This window comes from Cydia strobilella, chromosome 10 (assembly GCF_947568885.1).
Source record: "Cydia strobilella chromosome 10, ilCydStro3.1, whole genome shotgun sequence".
Classification (NCBI taxonomy): domain Eukaryota; kingdom Metazoa; phylum Arthropoda; class Insecta; order Lepidoptera; family Tortricidae; genus Cydia; species Cydia strobilella.
In genome coordinates, this window is record NC_086050.1 from 6,010,802 (window position 1) to 6,032,144 (window position 21,343).

Sequence of the window (21,343 nt, forward strand, 5' to 3'; positions counted from 1 at the left end):
GGTAGGGCAATGTTACAATTACTATATTTACCAGTCGATGGTAAATATTTATCGCTTGATAATTAAAAACTTCATAGCATCTCAGTAAAAATTGTATATTATTTATAGAGATCTTGTTGTTTTTTTTTTCTAGTTTACATCGACTTGTGCAGCAGCAAAACGGAAAAATGCAGATCACACAATAAGGGAAGGTAATGTCATACAAATATGTATATTATGTATATCTTAGCTTGGTGTCTATGTTTATTGCTGAATGTTTTATTTTGTATCTTGATTACCTACCTATAGGTATTATGTTGATTCGTTTGACATCAATTTTTATACAAATATTGAGTAATTTTGGGTAAAAGGTAATAGAAATAATAAGTATATATATATACCCCTGGACCCATACTACGTTTCGTCTACGTTGGGTCCTCAAGGTGTCAATTAGATTTGTTCTTCGGACTTTGTGGTTAGAGGTAATTTGTTAAATATGAGTATGACCATCTTAACACATTTTGTGGTTAGAGGTAATTTGTTAAATATGAGTACTTATGACCATCTAAACACATTTTTGACATTCAGCATCACTAGCCCAAAATCACCCAGTATTAGGTACAAAAAGAATGTATCACAATATATTCATATATACGAGTACAATCAGATGAGAAAATTCATATAAAAACCTTGAAAATGAAATCACGAGTGAAAGGAAACAGAATATATTAAACAAATAAAATTTCATAATGAATATTGCCAGCAGCATAAAAGCCTTTCAGGTAGGATTTCGTGTACAGTAGGCGTTATACATGTAAGGGTCCTGTAAAAAGGTAAAGTCTACAAGGCTAGATAACTACAAATAATTATTACTACGTACTAGGGACACCGACGAGAAAACGTCCGTAAAGGTAAAACTAAGTTACTGTGCGCGTTGACAATATACTTTTAGGAATTACAATTAACAAAATACGTTACAATTAATATAATAAAGAGTCTAAGAGGAACAAAAAACTTTGGTACGGTTACGACAGTTTTGTACTTACTTGTACGTATATTAATTTTCAAGAAGTGCATATTTAATTAAAATTTCATGGTCTACTTATGTAAATAATCGATGACCAAGAAAGAAAACACAGTTGTAAAAAAAGTTGTGTCTGTTACTAATCGCATTCGTTTTATATTTTGTCATTTTAGTGTGTAAAACATTATTTATTTTAATTATTATATTAACAAAATATTATTTTACATAAAAAATATTTTGTTCAAAAAAGGTTCAATTTGTCGCATTTTTATGCGTTGATTTTGTAACGTATTTTGATAAAATAGCAGATGAAACTACGCATTTTACATTTAAAAAAATAGGTAATAATATTATTTTTATGTGTTGCAAACAGTACGGTATGTACCTAACTACGTTTGGAAGCATTACAAATGTGTTTAAAGATATTTTACAGACAAATAAGAACCCATTGAATCCGAATTTTCAACTGAAACGAATAAATTTGTTGATCAGCAATTATTAAAAACTAAATGAAATTCACTTAAATTGAAGTAAGTATCAATATATATGTAACATATTTATCTTAATAATTGTCCATAAGTATTTTTCAAATGCAGGCACAGATTAGTTATTGGCAAGAGCCCATTGTAGGGTACGGATTTACAACTGCATGTTTTACAATAGGTATTTATTTTGTTGTTCCGTTTATTTAATTGTATAATCTTGCTAATCAAATAACTGTTTGGTCGCTCGACTGTTGTTAAGCAGAATGACTGAAAGATGAACTTTGGTTGCTGAAATGGCTAACAGCAGACTAATAAATCTTATTTTTTTTTATTTTTGCATACTAATTTGGAAACGAATCAAAATGGTAAAATGCGTAATTTTTCGCAATTTGTACAAAATTATGATTAGTTAAAATTATGATATAATACGTTATTTCTACACATATATATTATTATATAATAATAAATAGGTTAATAAAACCCCATTCACAACAGAGGAACGTTGTACGACACTCATAGATTCGACTTTATATTACATAATTCATATAGTTAAATACTTACACTCGCTTGTATATGTCATAGTCATTATATTCACTATGTCTATTAATATAATGCCGATACAAATACAGTATATACTATTTATAGAATTAAATGTCGCTTTTTACAATATTAATCTTTTTAAATATTTAAAGTACATATATTTAGAATTTTAATATCCCGCTTTTTTGTGACATATAAGATTTATTTTACAATATATTTCAGTAGACTAGTCACAGACTTCGTTCGAATCTAAAAAGAGAGACATTAGTTTTAGTAGGAAATCGACTAAATTGTTCATATCGTTGTATGCTTAAGTATTTTGATAGACTTGAAAATATATGTTATCGAACTGACAGAGAATTTTGATTCTTATACATTACGAAGTAACACATGAACACAGAAATCAATTGAAGATATATATTGAGAAAGATTCCTTAGAAACTGTAGGTCAGACATTGCATATCGATTTCTCATATCAGACAATATTAAAGAATGTTGTTATTCCGATATATTATAACTTTAATTTAACCGGTGCCTTTAATTTCCTCTTCCATTGAACTTCTGTAGGCGCATAATTTTTGGTTCAGACTATTTACAGGAGATACTCGAATATTATTTTATGTATAAGCGTCGCTATTATTGCATTTATATGTAATAACTATTCAATTTATTCCAAGGTAACTTTCTTAATATCTACCGCAACGAACAATCAGTACCACAGAATATCAAGTAAATATTGCTTAGAATCTTTATAATTAACACTAAGATAAAACACACATCAAGTTTGAAAAACAAGGCAGAACTATCTCTGTATAAACTATTCGTTTATGCACACAACTTAGAACTAAGTTACGACAAATACCATACCAACGACTTGGTAATAGGCTTCGACACCAAAATTATATATTATTTGAAAAACTTAAGTTATGGAATAAATTAAAATGTCACAGGCTTAAAATAGTCAGCTTGACAATAAAATGTTTAATGAGATACTTATAAATCACATGAAATTTGGCAATGACAGTCCATTAATTAGTAAGGTATAAATTATTTAAATTATTCTCGCCTAAATTCGTCCATTTAATCTTAAAAGCTCACACCTCTCATGTAGAACACCGTGCACCGTAGAGAAATTACTAGAGATTTTACAAACCACACACGTCAATTTCGTTTCGTTCCTCTTCAAAATATTCGACCCTTATTTACGAAATCATAATTCCTTATCTTTGGCTATTAGATCTTCTGCTTACAACAGGAGAAGATGCGAAAATTAAATCAGTAATTATCAACACTTAATCTTCAAGAAATTATCACAAAAAATTACGAAATCTACAAATCATACAACTATTCTTTGGACGGGACGGTCAACTCACTAATGAAAATGAAACTACTCACAAAGAATGGCTTTTAAAATAACTTCTGCCACAAAGATTATTTATTCAGGTACCAAAATTGGGCAATCATTAAATTGGTACCGTCTTAATCTTATAGTAAAATAATATTGAATCCATTCCTAATTGTAAACACCTCTAGTCATCGCTTCTCTATTTCTGTTATGCCATTTGCAAGTTAATATCCTGACGTATGTTCTTCTAAAAGTAGCATTACACAATGCATAACACACTGGGTTTATCGTAGAGTTGATGTAACATAGGGCATAGAAGAAAGACCATAATTCGTCAGGAATGCACCCGGTGCAAGCGGTGAGAGGCTTAAGTAACACGAGGATATTATAAGGCGTCCAAGTGATAATAAATGATAGAAGAATAGCGGATAGTGTTTTAGCAGCTTTCGTCTCCTGTTTTTTCTCTTGTGTTTTCTTTTTCGACTTTGGTGCTTTTGTTATTCCTTTGCCAGCAAGTTGTTTCGGTATTATTTTGGCGTTAAGAGGAATCCTAACGTCTTGTATATGTGAGGTTCTTCTGGTCAACGCGGGGTGTCCAGCTGGATGTAGATTTAATTCTGAATCTCCTCTCGTTGGTCGGAAGTGTGGTCTGGTGTTGTTTGTAGGAGGTGATTCTTCTGAGATCATTTTTATTGTAGGTCTATTTTGTTCCGAATCAGCTTCTGGTAGCCTGATAAGGATAGTGTATACCGAGTCGGCTGAAACTGATTTTGGTGCAGGTGAGGTAGTAGTGTTGATTCTGGTGTTGGGGGGGAGGGACCGGCTGTCGCGGGCCGCGGGGATTGGGGCGGAGGGGGCGTCGTATGTGCGGCGGAGGGGAGAGGTGCCCCCGTCGCCGCCCGAGCCGCCGGAGCCCCCGCGGCCGGCGTAAGGGTCCCTGATGACGTTTAGCGATGTGCATCTGTTGAAGAGAAAACGATCAGTCCATTATTGGTAAGTACAAACTCAATAAGTGAAATAAATAAAATAAATAGAGGTTCTTCATTTACCAAATTTATGCTAGGCACAATAAAAGGCCAGACAAGGAACTCGTCAATAAAATCTGAAATAAATATATTAAAAATCTAAATAAGGGTTTCGGAAATGTACTTCAAAGTAAAGTTGTGTCATAAAAAATAAATAATTACAACCTCAGTTCTATTTTTTATTAGACTAGACCTTCTTCGAAATTATAACTATCAAAGAAAACCTCAACCCTAGCCCTAAATTCCACATAAATATACAAGGTGCTCTGGTATGTTTGTTGCTAATTTTTCATTCACCAAACTCCTTATTTTTTAATATGACTAAAATTCAATATACCTCGATACAGTGCTCTGCAGTGGGGTCTCCACGGAAACGGGCGTGGCGTAGCCCGGATCCGAGGGCTCCTCCTCGGGCTCCGTGTCCTCCAGGTCCTCCCTGCCGGAGTGCCACCACGCCACGCACCACGCGCGGACAGCGGCGAAGCCCTGCTTCTGCGACCGCGCTAACCGAGCATTCTGTTGAAAAACATTTTGCATTAAATGGTATTCTAAGCGGACCCCAGGCTCTCCAAAGGCCGTGGTAAAAGGCTGGGTAATGTGTTTTGGATAAGTGACATATTTAAACCATTCGTACACAAGTTATGGTTTAGGAATTTAACGTCCTTGTAGGTAGACTGAAGTTTTTTTTTTGCATTCCATGGAACTATTTGCCGTACTAGACGATTTTTCCGGAGATCTGTTTCTATGACCGTGTTTCCAAAAAAACATATCGATTGAAAAACTTACAAAAGAACTATCGGTTGTCCGGGACGGTTCGTGGAAGTTCATTTGATTCCATGTATCTTTCTGAGATCCTAATACAAATAGAAAGGAATAGGAAGGATGTGGAGAATACTAATTATTATTTTATTTCTTTTACTCGAATTTTGTATCTCTGGTAGATGTCATAATATTAGAGCACCAAGCTATGGTGTAAACATAATATACCTTAGTAATTTAGAACCACCGATTATAAATGACTCAAAGCCAGTCACTATATTTTAAATCATCTGCAGAAAACTCATCAAAAAGATAAACGGACTACCTGCATAGATCTACCTAATTTTATAAAAGAAAAACGAATGAGATAATCCCCACGAAATTGCTCCAGTTCCGATACGGGATATACCTTGCCATACCTTGCCAAAAAACAAACTCGCAAACTTGCAAGCCGATTATTCATTCAACACATAGTATCCGCACACCGATTTTGCTATAACGTGCCAAATTGTCCCCAAGCGCATTCGATGCGATGCTGGCATCATTCCAAATTTACGACCTTCGGTACGGGTTAGCGGTAGTTGATTTTGAGCTTTGGCTGGTGGGATTAGGTTTGGGTTCAGATTGATGATGATTTGAGGAGATGCAGTGTTGCTGGGAGCACGTCATAATGTATGCTGGCCCACGACGCTTGTGGGTCCTTCAGAAGCGTGGAAAATGTCTAATTGGCCGTTGGTAGCTGATTTCTTTTAGGTCCGTTTTTATATGTATGTTCCGGTAAGTAATATTTTTTTCCTTATCGACAGGATACATTCGTTTCTGTTGGCGGTATATTTTTTTGTAGGCGGCTGAAGGCAAAAAGTTCGCTAAGTACCGAGGTCTCGGCCCACAATACCACTTTGTGGCATTTGGTGTCGAGACACTGGGGCCGTGGGGTCCAAGCGCAAAAGTTCTTTTTAAAGAACTTAGCAAAAAGCTCGTCGACGCAACCGGTGACCAGAGAGCTGGCGGCTTTCTCTTGCAGCGCATAAGTATTGCCATTCAGCGAGGGAATGCTGCCAGCATCTTTGGCACAATGCCGCGGGGGCCTTATTTAGATGTTTTTTAATTAAGAGTAGTTTTGTTTTTTAATTTTTTATTTATTTATAAGTTGTTATTCTTAGTTACTTTTAGTTTTACTTTTAATTGAATAATAATAATTGTTATTCCATTAAAATTTTGGTATTATTCGATGTGACATTTTTATTTTAATATACAAATGCCAACTTTCAACCTAACTGTTGGGAATTTGGACGCCTGATGTTTGCGTGCAGGCAAATAGTCGCCCGCACCTGATTGCTGACGTTTACTTGTTGGCCTACCCCTGTCGTTACATACGTCATACACTCAAGTTAACCTCTGTAAACTTTATTTGTTTTAATATACTTAAAAGTAATATCGAAGCCTTGTTTTTATTCCTACAGGTTATGGGCCGTCCCATTCCTGCCGTTAAATGTTAGTTTCGCGTTCCGATTAGTAAAAAGTTGTAAAAAAGTGAAAATAGAAATATCGCGTGCATAACCTCAAATTAGTTACCGCGCTCGCGACCGATTTCTACTTTTCAGCTATTTCAGGGTGAATTTGTACAAAAAACATGTCGAACAGTAATTCATTGATGTCGATTGAGAAGCTTACTGGCAGAGATAATTGGGCTAGTTGGAGTTTTGCTGTAAAAGCTTACTTGCAGCATGAAGACTTGTACCAGTACATAGAAACTACACCGGAGCCCACCGATACCAAGTCAGTCAAGCAAGATGTCAAGGCAAAGTCAAAATTAATATTACTGGTAGACCCGATACTTTATATACATATTCAAGATGCTAAAAACGCAAAACAGGTTTGGGAAAATTTAGCCAAGGCATTTGAGGACAGTGGATTAACTCGGAAGGTGGGTTTGTTAAAGGAACTTATTAATACCAATTTAGAGAATAGTTCCTCCGTAGAAGACTATGTAAACAAAATAATGACAGCGGCACACAAATTAAGAAACATAAAATTTGAAGTTGACGAAGAATGGCTAGGCACCTTGATGCTGGCAGGTCTGCCCGATAAGTATCAGCCTATGATTATGGGTTTAGAAAGTTCAGGTATGAAGATTAGTGCTGACTTAGTGAAAAATAAGTTATTACAGGAAGTTAAAACGTCAGACACTACCGCACTTTATACAAACATTAAAAGTCAACCTAGAAATGACCCACAGAAGTTTAGAAAGGGGCCAAGATGTTTTTCTTGCAATCGTTATGGACATCTCAGCAGAAATTGTCGGAATAAAAAGCCAAATGGAGAGAAGAGCACCGGGTATGTAGCAGCATTTTCAGCTTTTTCAGCCGCCATGACCGATGACTCTGAACACTGGTATGTAGACAGTGGAGCTTCGATTCACCTTACAATGCGCAAGGAGTGGCTCACAAATATAACTCCTCCATCTGTAACAAGTATTAAAATAGCCGACCATCACAGATTAAAAGTTGAATGCAGCGGTATTGTATATATCCAAGTAAAGGTGAATGGCACTATTGAGACTATAAAGGTGAAAAATGTTCATTATGCTCCTGAGCTGAAAACAAACTTGCTCTCTGTCAGTGAAATTGTTGAAAACGATTGCACAATAGATTTTAATAAACAAGGCTGTGAGATTTATAACCAGAGTAAGCAATTAGTTGCAAAGGCAAAGTTAGTAAATAAAACATATCAGTTAATTACATGTGAAAATAAGGAATTGCGAGTAATGATGGCAAAGACAATAACTGATGATGATTCTTATTTGTGGCATCAAAGAATGTGCCATTTGAATTTTTCAAGCGTTAATAAAATACCGGACTGTACTGAAGGCGTAAAGTTGACACCGAGTAACAGCGATACAACTTGCATAACATGTCTTGAAGGCAAACAGACACGGCGACCGTTTCCTAATGAGGGCTCCCGGGCAACCAGTTTGCTAGAGCTTGTGCATAGTGATGTCTGCGGGCCGATGAAGCATGTTTCTTTGGGAGGAGCAAGGTACTATGTCACTTTTATTGATGATTTTTCTCGGAGAGTACATGTATATTTTATTAAAAATAAAAGCGAAGTATTTGAAAAGTTTGTGGAATTTAAGAATAGAGCAGAAAATGAATTGAACACAAAAATAAAAATCTTAAGAAGCGACTGCGGGACCGAATACAAAAACAAAATTTTTGAAACTTTTTTGAAGAAACATGGTATTTTGCACCAAACTTCTAATCCATATACACCTGAAAATAATGGTCTCAGTGAAAGGATGAACAGGACTCTGACAGAACGCGCAAAATGTATAATTTTAAATGCAAAATTGCAGGATACGTACTGGGCTGAAGCGGTTGGCACCTCAGCATATATTGTGAACCGCTCACCGTCCCGTGTTCTATCTTACAAGACCCCGCATGAAATATGGACTGGAAAGAAACCCAATTTAAGTCATTTGAGGATTTTTGGATGTCAAGCGATGGTGCATATACCCAAAGAAAAAAGAACAAAGCTTGAACCAAAGTCACGTAAGTTAATTTTTGTTGGATATAGCGACTGTACAAAGGGTTACCGCTTCATTGACCCTGTAAGCAAAAAAGTAATAATTAGTAGAGATGTTGTATTCCTGGAGGCTTCTGTTGAGAGAAACAAAGTTGATGATGTACCTGAAAAAAAGGAAGATGTTAGTAAAAAGGAAACTGTAACTAAGAAAAATGAAGACTGTAATAAAGAGAGAGAAAATAAGACTATAAACTTACCATTATTTGAAGATGGGCTGGAATCTGCAAGCGGAAACACTGAAGATGAGGCAAGAGAAGTACAGGATGATTCGCAAAGATTTTCTATTTCAGATGAATCCGATCAGTTTGAAGATGGTCATGATGAAACATTCTTGCCTGATGAAACACTTCATACTTCACCACAACCTAGGATAAACTTAAGACCGATTCCACATCGACTGGAGAGGAGAGGAGATAATAAAACTGACCATGTACCTACCTCTCTCATATGTATGAGTGGAGAGTCTCCGATGAGTTTTTTAAATAGTGATCCGTTGAGCTTAGAAGAAGCTCTTCGCAGTGACAAAGTTAATGAGTGGAAGAAAGCTATGAACGAAGAATACCAGTCTTTGTTACAAAATAATACATGGACACTTGTAAACTTACCAGAAGGAAAATCAGCGATTCCCAGCAAATGGGTATATAAGACAAAGTTAGATGCCAATGGAATGGTATCACGCTACAAAGCGAGGCTTGTAATCAAAGGCTACAAACAAGTTAAGGGCATTGATTACCATGAAGTTTATGCTCCAGTGGTCCGATATGGTTCAATAAGATATTTAATGGGTTTAGCTGCAAAATATGGACTTGCAATACATCAGATGGATGCAGTCACAGCTTTTTTACAGGGAGAAATAGAAGAAGAGATTTATATGTCTTTACCTCCTGGCTATCAAGACCAAAATAAAGTTTGTAGATTGAACAAATCCATATACGGATTAAAACAAGCTAGTAGGCAATGGAATAAAAAATTGAATACTGCCTTAATAGACATTGGAATGACTCGCTCAAATATAGATCCATGTGTTTACTACCGTATCATAAATAAAAATGATATGCTTTTTATAGCAGTGTATGTAGATGACCTGCTATGTTTCTTTAATAATGAGAAGACTTCACATATGGTGAAAGAAAAACTAAAAGAAAAGTTTTGCATGAAGGACTTAGGAATTGCAAAACAATGTATAGGATTTAAAATATCTCAAGATGTTGAAAATGAAATTTCTATAGATCAGTCTCTCTATATAAAAATGATACTCACTCGCTTCGGGATGAATAACTGTAAGCCGGTATGGACACCAACGGATGCAAATGTCAAGTTAAAGAAAGCTGAGACTCAAGAGGAAATATTGACAGATGTTCCATACCAAGAGATTATTGGCTGTTTGTTATATCTATCACAAGGAACTCGACCAGACATAACCTATATAGTGAATTCACTGAGTCGATACAACAGTCAACCTACCACAGAACATTGGATGGCGCTAAAACGTGTCATGAGGTACCTCAAAGGTACAATTAATATGAAACTTACCTACAAGAGGAATATGAGTGAGATGATTTCCGGATACTGTGATTCAGATTGGGCAAACGATGTTGAAGATCGTAGATCTTGCACCGGTTATATTTTTTTATTTCAGGGTGGTCCAATCAGCTGGAATTCAAAGAAGCAACAAACTATAGCATTGTCCACGACCGAGGCTGAATATATGTCTTTGGCTTCAGCAATCCAAGAAGCTCTTTGGTTAAAACAGCTAGAAGAAGAATTTCAGCCTGAACATAAAGGTATACCTATTACCCTTTATTGTGATAATCAGAGTGCGATTAGTCTTTCAGGAAATGCTGTCTATCACGCTCGCAGTAAACATATTGATGTCCGTTACCACTTCGTACGTGAGAAGATAGCTAGCAGACAAGTGGCCGTTAAATATAAAAGTACTGGAGACATGGTTGCCGATATTCTAACAAAGGGTCTCCAACGAGCGAAGCATGAATATTTTTCTGCGGCCCTGGGCTTGGCTCCAAAGCGTCTGCGTCCAGGAGAGGATGTTGGGAATTTGGACGCCTGATGTTTGCGTGCAGGCAAATAGTCGCCCGCACCTGATTGCTGACGTTTACTTGTTGGCCTACCCCTGTCGTTACATACGTCATACACTCAAGTTAACCTCTGTAAACTTTATTTGTTTTAATATACTTAAAAGTAATATCGAAGCCTTGTTTTTATTCCTAAAACCCGTTTTATACAACCTTCTATTTTTTGGCAATATTTCCGAAAGTATTTCTTTTTATATTTTCTGTAAATATTGCCTAATAAATATTAACATACATTACATTACCTATATATGTTTTTGTGTAAGCAACTAGTTTCCTAATAGTTTTTTGATCAATCAAATTTGTGTCTTTTTTTTGTAAGTTATATTTTTCCTTGTTTTATTTTCTTACTTAAAAAAAAAGCCAAAAGTAATTCGACATAATAACACTACAATTGTATTGTATTGTATTAATACAATACAAACAAAGTACACTACAAATACAACAGCAGCAATGCTGATTTCGCAATAGCTAACATTTGAGTCTAGAAGATGAAATAATTGGCCTAATTTCATAAATGCAACCAAAGCTGAACCACTTCACTGGAAACCAGCTCCATAGACAAAGAGCCTAACACCGCTTAGAAACTAGCCTCTAGCAGATAAGCTGAGACCTTTGAAAGCGCCTTAATAGCGCGTAAGTTAATAACACTTAGCGCCTAACTAAGTTGAGGCGCTAGTGTTTCGAACATAGATTACTACACAAGAGACTCCGCATAATATAACAACAGCATTGTGCGAGACATCGTCTATGCAGAAGTCAATAGGTAATCTCCTTGTCATTAAAGCGCTTTCTCCGGTACATTCTGAAGTAGCCCTGAGTTATCTTTAGCTATCTTATCCCAAGTTTTTACGAAAGCGATTGACCATTTCACCTTCTAGCCCAGGACTAGGTACTATACTATTAGAGAGAACTAGACAATATTGGTATTAGTCCGGATTCCATTTATAAAAATATTTTGCATCAGGACTAAGTCATTCAAATTAAGTCACACCTAAACTAAAATATTCAAGTTAGTCTCTCGTATAGCAATCCAAATCAGGGACGAATGCAAGTCCCGTAACCGGGATGCTTCTTAAAACATCTGACACAGATGACAATGGCCTATTATTATTTGGACCTTGGACCATAATTGGGAAATTTTGGACTATAGTGAGGCTGTACGGTACCTACTACCTAGGCGCTTTTAGGTTCCAATGCATTGAAAATGTCAGTGACACTTTCTGCAATACTACTTAACGAAGGGCAAAAGAAGGGTTGTATATTTTACAGCATTACATTAGACGCTACATTTTTTATCGCATATAGCCCTGGTGTCATAAATTACAACATGATCCATTCTTTTCTCAGAAAAAAGGTTCTCCTGGAAAAGGGTCACGACATTTCCGTTTTGTCATTCCTAGAAACGGAACCCTTTATCATTAAAAACCACTTGTGATATTTTCTAAAGTAAAAACGTGAAAAAAACTTTCACGGCATTCGCTCTTGATGAACACCGAAAATTTCGACGTCCGAACATTATACATACAACGGGCATATACAACTCGATTCAATTTAATTCGATATGTAACAGGTTATAAGAAAAAGCTAAGAGTTAAGTTAAGTAAAAGTTAAGAAAAAGCAAACCGTATTATCTCCGGCTTGCCAAACGAGAAAACTATGACGCGCCACCAAAATGGGTACCTAAATACATTTAAACTCATAATAGCAAACGTTGCTATGTAACTATATTAAAGTACAAAAAGCCCCGTTTTCATAGATCCTGAGTATATATTTAATACACGTTGAAACACCCGTTGTAACTGACAAAGTGTGATGCATCAATTGTAATCCTGCACAACCAATTACCGGCAGCAACACTGGTGTCGTGCGAGTGTCGTTCGAGGTTTGTCCGTGTTCGATTGTACAGTGAGGTTCAAAACTGCATGGAGAAATTATGAATGGAATTCATTCTTTCTTTCTTTATTTCCATATACTCCAGAAATCAATCACTAGCACGTAATTGGCATGGCGGTGTGCACTAGTGTCGTACGAGTGTCGTTCGAGGGTCGTTCGTGTTTGATTGTACATCGAGTGCTCTGGCAATTAGTAAATCCATTACCCGGGCTTTGCACACAAACACACAAGCCCAACATGGCAACGTGAACACCTGCAGTAGCATTTGAAGTAATTAAGTACTGAAGAAACATAATATTTACAGTACATATGGTGCTACTATACCGCACTAGTGCGATAATTAGCATATTACGTTACTATGTCAAAAATTTTAAGGGCCGTATGTACTGTAAAACGTTTTTACGATACGTGTGCGAATAGGTAATTCGCAACTCGTGTCGATTTAAAACACTCCCTTCGGTCGTGGTTTAATTTATTGCCACATGTTGCGAATTTCCTACTTTTTGCACTTGTATCATAACGTAATATAATACGTACATACGTATAATAATACTATTATCATAACAATTATCCGCACTGTAAATTATAGACCCACTGCAATGTCACAGTCAGATATGTTGTAAACAACAGAGCGAAAACATTAAAAGTATGAAGGCCAGATAGATGAAATATATCAGAGCCCCAACTTCGCGTAACTTGAACGTCGGCACTGGAATTGCATTATGAATGGGCCTCTTTTACACGAAACGTCTTAAACCACAAGGAAACGCTAGTCAGATACGATGTTTCGATACTAAGGCGCATTGGGACGCCTCGAGTTCTAGCTGTGTTCCCGTTGCTCATCAAGCGTTGAGCCGAGCGACTGAAGCAGTGGATCAGACCAGCGAAAGCAGGGTTTCCAACTTTCCACTACAGAGGGGTAATGGGCGAGCGGAAATGATAGATGATTGTGGACTTATATACACCTAATTGTTGCGCGGAAATGGAGTCATTAGTTTTTTTTTCATTTACAGTAAAAACCTCGCTTTACTAGAGATACTGTGGATAAAACTATACGACTCAGGAGAAAATACTTTTTTAAGATCAGTCTTGCAAAACTAAATTCATTTTCCCAATTGTAGATTCAAAATAAATGGGAGAGCACACCTTTAGTTTAAAATAGTTTTTGAATTACCTGCTAAGTGCCGTTGCACATTTCTTTTTGCGTAATTTTTTTTTGGTGCAGTTTAAGTTAGTATCATAAATTACGTGAGATTTAATAAATCTTTCTATGCAGCTAGCCTTTAGCCATATCTAAACGCGGGCCCTGTATCCTTATTCTTATCCTTACCACGAGCTTAACACTTGACACATATTCGCTAGTGACAGCGTAAACTTACAATGTGGTGCAAGCGAGATGCAGTTCGTCTAACGAAACCGTTTTGTAGTCAATTGGAATTACGCCGCTGCATCGGGCGTATTTTGGTTTCTGGTATTCCCGGCTACGAATGTGATGGAGAATACCGTTTTACGAGATTTTATTCAAAATGCCTGTTAGTAACACGCCTGGGTTACAGTTATTCGAACTGTGAAATGGACCTGCTTGCCAATGCTTTTACAGTTTTCTTGGTATTTGCCTTGATTTCATTTGAAATTGGAAATTTCTAAACGTGTAGCGTAGCGTCGTGTACCTACATACATGTTGATTCATGTTGTTGATTACGCACACGGACACGTGTAAAAACTAAAGGTTACATTCGAATGGCGATTGCAGCAGCGTTACTGTTACATAGTTACTGCTACAGTAACTCTTGTTTAACTGTTGCCTTTACACGCCTTCTTCTTCTTCTGCTACCATGCCCTAGCGGGCGTCGGTGGCCACCTTTGCAAAGTCGTTTCTACTCTTGGCCAGTCTTGTTAGCGTGGCCGCGTCCTTGATGTTTGTCCATTGTTTGATGTTATCGAGCCAGTTCATCCTCCTTCTTCCCCTTGCCCGTTTTCCCTCTATTTTTCCTTCTATTATAACTATCAGCAGATTATACTTTTCATGTCTATGTAGATGTCCAAAATATGCAATCTTTCTCCGCTTAACTGTGGCTAGTACTGCCTTTTTCTTCTTCATTCTTTTTAGGATCTCTATGTTCGTTATTCTTGCGGTCCATGATACGCCTAAACTAGTTAGAACATATTTTGATAAAAATTTGGTATAAAGTGAACAAAAACATCCCCAATCCTCTATTTAAAAAAAAAACATCCCCTGAAGGGCGGGAAGGGAAATAACAGACCGAATCATTTGCGGGCGGAGCCACGGGATCAGCTATTTCTGTAATCATTTGACGCCAGGTTACAAATGCATATCTAAAACTGTCACCGGTGTTATTATATTCTTGAAATTCTAATGACTGTAGTGTTATAGCAATGAATCAGGTTACACGAAATCTATATCACCTGACAGAATGTAGTATTCGTCATAGCCCAATGTTTTTTTTTTTTCAGTGACATTATTTACGATTCGTGTCGAATATTCGATTTTGCGAAATGCTAAGCGGTGGTAGCCGCTTGGTTCAGGCGTGTCGTAGCGTAGAACTGGACTACCATTTCTTTGACTTTAACCACTAATTTCAGTTTTTCGGGGAAACGTAACAAATCTAACAGTCCGCTGAAAAATAGGCCCCGCTTGAGAGGAGGCATACACCCAACAATCGGACTAATATAGACTACTGATGACGCTTCGGTTTAGACGATTACCTTGCTAACGTATTGCACTGTAGGTATACTAACGCGCTTTGCCATCAACCGAAGAGATTACATCAAAATGTAATCAATGAAAAGACAGTTTGATAAGCCGAAGTCTACAAGTACCCTTAAGCTGTGTTGTCATCCTATAATTACTCACAGAGTCCAGGCAATTTCATTGCTTTAAAGAACCAGTAAATGCGCGGGAAGATTACGAAGAGTTTTTACGAATCTGGAGGTCACGTAACGCTAGTTTCCCTGAGATCCGAACTCGTCAGACTCGCGAAATGAATAAGATAACTTTGCCGGAAAGCCTATTTTCCAGGTGAATTATTATTACATTAAACTGAAGGGCCGGTTAATGGCCACAGTTTTGGGTTCAAATTTGATTCCACCCTGATAGCCATAGGATTGTCTACCATAGTTTTAAAAGTAAGTAATTTTCGTCAATGAACGCGCGTAAGTAGTTTCTAAAGGTCACATTTGTATGGCGAATCCAGCAGTGTACCAACAGCATTAGTTTCTTTGATAAATTGTGTTGCTGTCATTGCCGAATCGCTGTTGCGACGTTCATACCCGCACTCCTTTTATCAAAGAACGCTCCTCGTCGTGAAGATACAGTCGAGGGGCTGATGATGACAATACCTGCTGCTCCTTCCACCTGGAGTCGTGCAGCGCGCCCCGCACGTGGTACACGGAGTCCGCGTCCCCGGACTCAGACCGCGCCCGCACATCCACCTCTTTCGTCTCGTCGCTGTGAACAAAATGGACGTTAAATAGTGAAATTGGTGAAAAATAATTTACTTAAGATGAAAGGGGATAGCGGAAGCCGCTCGACCCCAATTACAAAGAAATACCGCAAATCTATGTACAGGTTAGCCGTTTGGCACACGCATACTAGAGGTCAAAATAAAATTTTTGACCCGCAGTTCCTAAAAAAAAATTCCCCGGGGGGGAGTGGTAAAACATTCTATTTTTTGTACGGTTTTTTTTTTTACAATACTTATCGTGTGTGGGTATACGAAAGGGCTTTTTGAGGCGATTCTAAAAATATCATCATTACATTTCGGGCATTTTTTTTAAATTAAAACAAGAAGAATTTTCGAAACATACCAAGTGTGGGCTCCTCCAGATACGATATGGCTTATTTTTTTTGTACAAATGATACGTGAAAGAATGCAAATTTTAAAATAATATCATTAACATTTTTTTTTTTTTTTCAATTTTACAAACTGACACAGTTCTACTTCAATACCTATTTTACGAGACTTATGGAACTGTACTGCAGGTACGGTGCATATTAATCATAAAATGATACGTAATATCCAAATATCCATATATCGAACGGGAAATACCTCTTTAACCCTTTAACTGCTCCTTTTCATCCGTTGGTATAGTTTGTTTAGTTTTTGACACAAAATATCAAGGTTCCTCAAACAACAATTCCTCACGCTGATTGGTAGTGCACGCACGTCATAGAGTCGTGTCAATGCCTCAATGGGCATTTCTCTCGCACTTATTGGTCCACGTAATGATGAACTGCGAGCTGCGTCAATGTCGTATCATAACGAGATCAAAACTATAGCTAATTCTTAAATTAGAATCGGCATTGTACAGTAACTAAGAAAGGCATGTTAAGTTTTAAGGGGGTATGCAAATCGGTTTGAATCCAATACACGAACTAATCCAATCGTCCTACTAGCTGCTGCGCAGGGACAAAAGCGGTGGAAATCATCAAATAATTGAATACGGAATCAAATTGGACGCTCGCAAAGCTCCAGATTCGGGTATCTACTCGTTTAAGCTGGTTAGGATATCGAACATAGGTATAGACACAAACAGCTGAATATGTCTGGCCTGTTAGGCGGCGTAGTCAAATACTTGAAAATAAAGTTCGTATTCGGATAAAAGTATCAGTTTCATACAGTTAAATAGCCAAAAGTAACCGTTTTGCTGGTTCGCAGTTGTCCCAAATTCATAATCTTAATTTTTTGTAAGAATTATGTTACATATTACTACTAAGTAAGTAAGTTTATGTAGTGTGCAAATTTGAATTGTATTGTGTAAATAAATGATTCGAACTTTAAAATTATAAAAAAAAATATATATACTTGTGATTATCTTCTAACTTGCATTCCAGTCGCCGTCACCTACGTATACTATATTTATATTTTAATATATACGAAAATTCAAAAATAAACACAGAATACCTGGTTCTAAATCGTCACAGTAAAAGAGCTTATTCTTATTATTGACCCGATTTTGGCGAGTCGAGATCTCAATATTCTCAATTAACCAACCTGAAAGCAGTAAAAACTTGGCGTTCATTGAAAAATAGTCTCAATTCTCACTATATATGACACAGCGAATAAACGCAGCATTTACATAATACGAGCTTCGAATTTTGTCGATAAATCGTGTGACATTTTCCTGGCCGATAATGTCACACGATTGACACGATCACTGATCCCGCTTGCGTACAAAACTGTTTTCATTCATGCGAGACAAATATTCTCATACGATACTTGTGGGAAGGTGAGTATTGTACCATTTTAGCAAGCGAATTATATTATTCGAGATGCGAAACCGTAGGTACATGTACTATAGTTTAACTTGGTGACATATATCTTTTCTTGTAGGTACCATTGCCCTGTTAACTGACAGTTCGCAAAGATAGATATAACTCCGTAATAGATGGATACAGTTTAAGGAAAAAACGTGCCTCGAAAATCACAAAAATTCCCGATCAGATGGCGCCACTAGTTTTGGCCTACTCTCGTATAGAGGGCGTTGCCGGTTTCGTTTGTTATTTATAATTTTAACGCTTATCAGTGAAAGAACATGGGTCAAAATAATATAAAAATAAAAAATGCAAATAAAAAAATCATTTATCCATATTTAAATACATTTTAACGTATTTTTATAAATCTTCATTTTTAGTTTTAAAGTATGCCGATAGAAGGCATTGAATTTAGTGGTTACAAAATTTACTATGACAGTACCGCTCTATCTTATTATATCCTCTTTGCAGTTCGTAAACCTTATAGCAAAAGGCATAAGGTCAACCGATGGGCAAATAAGAGTGTTGCTGTTTGTATCACTATAATCATGTGTTCACGTGTAAATAGCCCTTAACTCTCATTCGTCAAGCGTTATTTATACCTAATACCCCAGCTCAGCATTAGTCCAGCGGGTAAGCTTGTTAAATGTTGTACGATTAGTAATGCCGTGGCATGGAGGTACGCTGCCTATTAAGAATGGTTTAACTTGACGTCCGATTGGGAGGATGGCTTATTTAAGGTACGATCATTTATTTGACAATTTATTTTATGAGATCTACCAATGCGGGTTGTGGCTTAATTAAAAAAAACAGCATATGCATGCTTACGTTTATTTATTAGACAATTAAATTTGTCAGTAAAAATACGCCCACATTTTTCATAATACGTTTCACAATATTTATCATGTCGCATATTTTTTTAACTAACACAATTTGTTTCTCCATAAACGGTGCGTTTATAAAAAAAACAGTTTTTCAAATAACTGCCGCCGCTGCTAACACACATGCCGACAAATTTTCACGGTAATTTTTCAGTGTTTTTTTTTAATTAATATCCGTGTATTTTTTATTTAAAAGATCAGAATATGAATGTACTTACCAAGCGGGCTTTACCCATGTATTAAGCCGATCTATACGTAACTTTATTTCTCGCGCGATATACCTAAATAATAATACGCCCATCTTTCTACGATGCGTCGTACGTAAGCGAACAATTCGCGATTCTCGGAAGGATTGATTCACCCCGCGCCGCATCGCTTTGCTTCGCGTTCGCGTGTTGTTCGCCTACGTAGTACGCTGCGTAAAAATAAACCGATTTCTATCAGTGCCACTACAAATATGTATATCCTTTTCAAGAGTTCATTATTTAACTTTTGTAAACAATGCTTAGTTCTTATCCTCATTGGAGGAGCTCTTTCGATTTCTTGACAACCCCAACAGACATTAAGAGGAAAGTGGACGCCCGCACGCGACCGCTGCTCCGTACACACGTAGTCACCATTTTCCTCTCTAAGATATTAACATTATTGGAAAATATTTTTAGAATATTTGATGGACTATTTTAAATATGGCGATGCCTCTTCGTTCGATTTATTCGATTTTTAAGTCTTAGAAGCTTCCAAAATTATTTATGGGATTCGACTCATAGTGCTCAGAGCACATTGGGCATAGTGACAGCAACAAAAGTGGCGGATTAAACAATGCTCCAAAATTATCTGTCACAGTTTAATTGTTCTTCGTATAAACATATATTTTTGTTAAGTTATTATTAAAGACTAATAACATACATACATAAAGATAATTAGTTGAGTCTGAAGACTGCAGTCTGCGAAAGTTTCTGCCTTTCAGGGATATTATTCGTTTGAAACTAGGTTCTAAACTAAACACAAAAGCTAAAGTCAAGCCTAAGGTTCCCAATATCGACGATAACTCAATCGAATGTTAAGACAAAACACCAGTTCGGGACTTCAAACGCGATAGAGGTCACAAAGGCAGAACATAAATGCCAATCCGATGAATCGCGCTGAACGATCCCCGAGTTACCTTGAATGTATTAATCATAACCACCAAATTAACGCTACATGCTAAAACAAGCTCTAAAACTATGAAGATACGAATTCAAATTAATTATTGCATCAATCTTCCTGTGCTCTTTAGAAACGAACCAGTAATAAGTACCCTCGAAGCGCAGATTCCAAAACATAGGAACGCGAAACGTTAAAACTGAGCGCCATGCCATAATGAATCTACATTCGTTAGTCGTAAGTTGACTTTTGATTGTTATGAATCTTGAAGATGACATAAGTGTGCGCACGTGCTCTTAGATTTTTTACTTTGTTGTATATAAAATAGGTTTAGTAATGGATTGCTTGAGTGGTTAATGTTAACGTATTGAGGAAGACGTCATAAATAGTGCACGATGGAAAAACGTATACATTTCCCGGTCGTGGGGGGTTCTCCCTAGGGGGGCGACATGTGGGTCCAAACCTTGATAATGTAGTGAGAACTACACGGAATTGAGTGAAAATGTTTTCTATATTAAGTTACGTGGGGTTTCAGCTTTTTAGATCGTTTTCAGCACGCGAGGGGATTTCTGGAATAATCTTATTTAAATAAGCGCACCAAATATGGTAAAAAATAAAAAAAATTATATGTTGGTGATATAACGACGTGTGATTCAATTAAAGAGCTATTGATTTGTAACGGCGTACTTGCCTCCGGCAACAAGAAACCTAGATGCTTCGTTGCCTCTACACACGACAATATAAATGAGTTTAAAGGGCGTCAAAAGCCTTTAAAGATTACATAAACTCGAGAAATTTAGACCGATACAGCCGTGAATCGGATGGCGTCGTGTTTATACTTGAGGAGTGTCAAAAGGGCTTATTTCTCTATGAAAAATAAGCCCTTTTGGAAAGACACTCCTCAGTTAGCGTCTGCCGCGAACCGCGAATACAGAAGACGTCGGTGTGATCCCAGCCCTGCGGTGTCAGCATGGTTCCATTTTTATCGCCTGTCACTATGCCTGACACTTTCGCACTTACATACTTGTTAGAACGTGATAGGCATGGTGACAGGTGATAAAAATGTGACCGTGCTAAGGCCGCTGGGCACTGGAGGCCTCTCGTTTTCTTTTGTATATGATGTCTATTATATCTTCTATCTATATATATAAACGTAAAAGTCCTGACTGACTGACTCACTTAAATCAACGCCCAGCCCAAACCGTTGAACCTAGAAAGCTGAATTTTTCACAATAGTTAGCTTTTATAACGTTAGTATCCACTAAGAAGGGGTTTTTCAAAATTCATCCCCTAAGGGGATGAAATAAGGGTCCAAA

General features: G+C 36.9%; 1 protein-coding gene across 1 annotated transcript in view; it reads right to left on the bottom strand.

Moving 5' to 3' along the window:
• Positions 1-2,693: 2,693 nt before the first annotated feature.
• LOC134744576 (muscarinic acetylcholine receptor DM1) overlaps positions 2,694-21,343 on the bottom strand; it is a 117,775-nt gene continuing 99,125 nt past the window's right edge. The window contains exons 3-5 of the mRNA XM_063678422.1: positions 16,089-16,197; positions 4,736-4,914; positions 2,694-4,334 (exon numbers count right to left, since the gene is read on the bottom strand). Of these exons, the coding sequence (XP_063534492.1) occupies positions 3,542-4,334; positions 4,736-4,914; positions 16,089-16,197 (1,081 nt within the window). The 3' untranslated portion in view covers positions 2,694-3,541. The remainder of the gene's footprint in view (positions 4,335-4,735; positions 4,915-16,088; positions 16,198-21,343) is intronic.